The sequence below is a fragment of the Alosa alosa genome, unplaced genomic scaffold (assembly GCF_017589495.1).
Source record: "Alosa alosa isolate M-15738 ecotype Scorff River unplaced genomic scaffold, AALO_Geno_1.1 AALO_1.0_unplaced_10, whole genome shotgun sequence".
Taxonomy (NCBI): Eukaryota; Metazoa; Chordata; class Actinopteri; order Clupeiformes; family Clupeidae; genus Alosa; species Alosa alosa.
This window is the reverse complement of record NW_025962134.1, coordinates 42,612-46,472: the sequence shown is the minus strand read 5'-3', so window position 1 is coordinate 46,472 and position 3,861 is coordinate 42,612. Positions and strand designations below refer to the sequence as shown.

The 3,861-nt window shown below is 39.9% G+C and overlaps 1 protein-coding gene across 1 annotated transcript in view; it reads left to right on the top strand.

Moving 5' to 3' along the window:
* The window catches only part of LOC125290040, an 11,351-nt gene extending 8,173 nt beyond the window's left edge, over positions 1 to 3,178 (top strand). Inside the window, exons 7-8 of the mRNA XM_048237080.1 lie at positions 2,078 to 2,262; positions 2,979 to 3,178. Coding sequence (XP_048093037.1) covers positions 2,078 to 2,250 — 173 coding nt within the window. The 3' untranslated portion in view covers positions 2,251 to 2,262; positions 2,979 to 3,178. The remainder of the gene's footprint in view (positions 1 to 2,077; positions 2,263 to 2,978) is intronic.
* Positions 3,179 to 3,861: the final 683 nt, after the last annotated feature.

The following is a 3,861-nucleotide window of genomic DNA, read 5'->3' as shown; positions in this document are numbered from 1 at the left end:
TCTGGTAGGAGTCTTCTGCACGCGAGTTTGTCACGTCCGACCATCATAGACCCTCTGGAGTCTAACTTGATTTCTCTAACTTGCTAACAAGTCGCAAGTTAGCTCTGGGGTAGCAAAATCAAATTCCGCCTTCACGCACCATTGATTATAATATCTACTTTCAAGGTTGAGGACAAAAGTGTGTTGAGGAAAACGCCTCTGCCTCCGATTTAGCCGCCTCCCCTGCGAAAGAATTTAACAGGTGATCTCCTTGTATGGGCATAGATGGTAGCTTTTTTGTAGGCCGAACTTCAGAGGTCTGTCAGAGCATCGCCATGTGTGGTGGTCACATCACATGGTTAGGCCTACTGTTTGCAAATGTGAACTTGAAAAATATGTGCAATTAAAACAAATAAGCCAATGAAAATAATTTGAGAATTGTTGTACAACAGCTAGCGCTCTTACAGATCAGACTAATTTATAAAACAAATAGTTCTGGATGAGCATTACATTAGTTCACTTAGAGAGCTCTCTGATGGATAAGCCTGAGTAAAATATGAGATATATAAATTGAGCAAGTCTGAGTATTGTATAAGCCTTTGCTGAGATCTCTTTTGTAAATCAAAAAAGGACTAAACTGAGATGACTAGAATGAGAATGGTTCAAGCTTGTGAAGAGATCTCTTTACAGAACTGATGGAGCCTAATCTGAGATTTACCAAAATGATCTGAAATGAGAATTGCATGAGTTTACAGAGAGAGCTCTCTGGTGGATCAGCCTGAGTAAAATATGAGATGTATAAATTAGACAACACTGAGCATTATTTAAAATATTGATGAGATCTCATTTGTATATTAAAGGGAGTCTACACTGAGATAACTTAACTCTTTTGCTCCAGAGACAAACCTGAGAAGCGGGAGACAAAAGCAATAATCTAATTTTTTATATCACTGTGATCTCATTATTGTCTAGGAGAAACAACTGAGAAAGAGAGGAGCTCTCATTTTAACATTTTCTTTCCTCTGGGCTAGCAGCACACTTTATATCTATCCCCATTTACCACTAAACATATACAACTCTTACAAAGTTTATCTGATTCCCATTATCCACAAAACACACATGGGGGTTTGGGGCCAATATGACTTCCAGGGGTTTGACATCAGGCACATGACTGTCACATGACACTACATCCAATATGGATGCCAAGGGGGCGTGGCATTGTTTGACACCAGACACATGACTGTCACATGACTTTACATCCAATATGGCCGCCCAGGGGTTTGACACCAGTCACATGACTGTCACATGACTCACAAAACAATAACAATAACAAACAACACGTGGTTTACAACCCACGGGCTAATTTGCATAAAAAGGAGGCGTGGTTATGACGTGATTTATGACATTTCAGGGGGCGGGGCTTAATTTGACAGATAGTTCATGATAATATACTACTAAGGATGGTTCGTGTGTTCTTCCTACATCACAGTAAGCTATTTCGTTTTGATCTGATTGGTTAGGTCTATCCAATTGAGTGCAGAGGCATTCCCCCTCCCCTGTATCGGTTGAAACGCGCCCCATAAGTCCAATGGAGTAGTATCAGACTCATATTCTGACTAGAATTTGAGTATGACAACATCAGGCTAAGAGAGAAGGGTTCGCCGGCCTGTTCTTCTTTTTCTTCAGTGAGTTTTCTTGGCAGTTTGCAAGCGGAGTGCATTACCACCACCATCTGCTGGACTTAGATGTAATGGCAAGAGTACCTGTAGCGTTCTGGCCGCCAGGTGAATAAGGCGAATAAAAAATGAAAACCGGGGAGTTGCCAACAGTTGATGTATATAACAATAACTACTATTAGTAGTAGTAGTAATAGTAGTAGTGGTAGTAGTAGTATGGTACAAATAAATAAGTTCAGAGTTGTAGCATTTTGGGAAGTCCCCATCAATGGTGTTTTGCCAGCATGCTAAAAGGGACTTGGATTAGAGAAAGGAACTTATTTACATTATTAAAGTGCATTTAATTTAGGATGATACAGGCTGACAGACTGAAATGCAAGTGTGTTTATTGAAAAGATGGATGGTCTGCCCTTCAACCTTAGTGTGGACATTTTACACTGTGGCTCCTGGAAAGGCACAGAATATCGTTCAGCATATCAGCAAGTGGCTGAAAGAGAGACATATGAAAGAAGAAGAGTCGCCTGAGGAATGTGACTTCATCCTGGCTGTCTGTCCAATTGTATCAGACTTGCCACAGACTTTGAGGCAATTCTGAAAATGATTCCTGGTAACTCTCAGAAACGTACTGTGTTGTGCTAATGGCCTCTGCCCCTGACATATACATAACATTTATTCAATTAAATAATGCCTTTATCCATACACTTCAAACAGCAGCAGTATAGTCACAAACACCAGTGTTACATATTGTATCAAATCCACCAAGAGTGCCTTTTCATCTCCACACCTTCTACTGTATATCGACCACTTTTGCACTTAGTGAGCACCTCTTCTACCTGCTGTCTGCACTTTGTCAGACAGTCTAGCAGCACTTAGTACTTAGTAAATGTGCAGAATTTCACTGTTATTTTGAGCAGCTTGTGATCTGCCTTGTGGCAAGACCTTAGTACCGAGTCCCTCACATGCAAAGGCTGTGCTGATGTGCTTGGATGAATGTCTTTAGGATTTTTTGGGGGTAAACCATAAGTCCTGCGTCACCTTCCTAAAATAATGGCATAAGTTATTTTTAATACAAATACATTTTTGGTTACATTTTTTTGTGTTTTCTGAAAAACCTGGAAAAAAAATGACGTATGACATTATTTTAAGAAGGTGATGTGCCGCTGTTTATGTGGTGGAGAAACAAGACTGTAGCCCATAAGCATTTATCTGTCAATAAACCTAAAATGTTCACTGTTTTGTGACAAATAACTTCAATAACAAGTTATGAACTACAGTAATAAAATAAACTTTGCCTTACACAGACAATTTCTTTGTTTTTGTCAGGCTCCCATCCTGCCATCCTGGTGGTGGTACACCACACCTTTAGACCAGATTATGTGGTTCCTGACAGCAAAAAGCTTCTCGGCAGAAGTGACATTCTACTGGTGGACCTCCTTTTTGATGAGGACCAGGGATTTCTGCACTGTAGTCGGAACAACATAGCATTCGACACAATGATGAAATGGATAAGGGACAATATATACAGTAGGCAAGTTTTCACCTACCAATTCATGCACATGTCAGACACTTGATTTTGACAGTGCCTGTATATTGTGTAATGTACATGTGATGAAGAAAACAACGTTTAATTTTTTTAAATGTAAATTTTGACTATATTGTTTCTCAACAGGGATCAACTTTAAAAGTAGGATCAGGTTGATTTTACAGAGATGGTCTAAAGCTGAGCATTGCATTGAACTTGGAAGAAGTATACAGGTGCATATTCTTTATTCTTTAAATTCTTTATTGTAATGTTGAGATTTTTTATTTTCATGAGCTGTAAACTGTAATGTTGACCTGAGAAGATCTCTAATCAGCTAATTAAGTGTAATTAAAAACACCGGCAATGGCTTCCTGAGCCTTTATTCTCCCAATCAAATGGGGCAATCATGGCCTACTGGTTAGGGCTTTGGGCTTAGAACCAAAAGGTTGCCGGTTTGATCCCCGACCAGTGAGAACGGCTGAAGTGCCCTTGAGCGCTGCTGTAGCAAGGCAGCTCACAGCAAGGCTGCTCCAGGTTAGTGTGTGCTTCACCTCACTGTGTGTTCATTGTGTGCTCTGTGTGTTCACTAATTCATGGATGGGATACATGCAGAGACCAGATTCCTTGTATACGCAAGTATACTTGGCCAAGAAACCTGATTTACAAATTTACATTTACATTTTA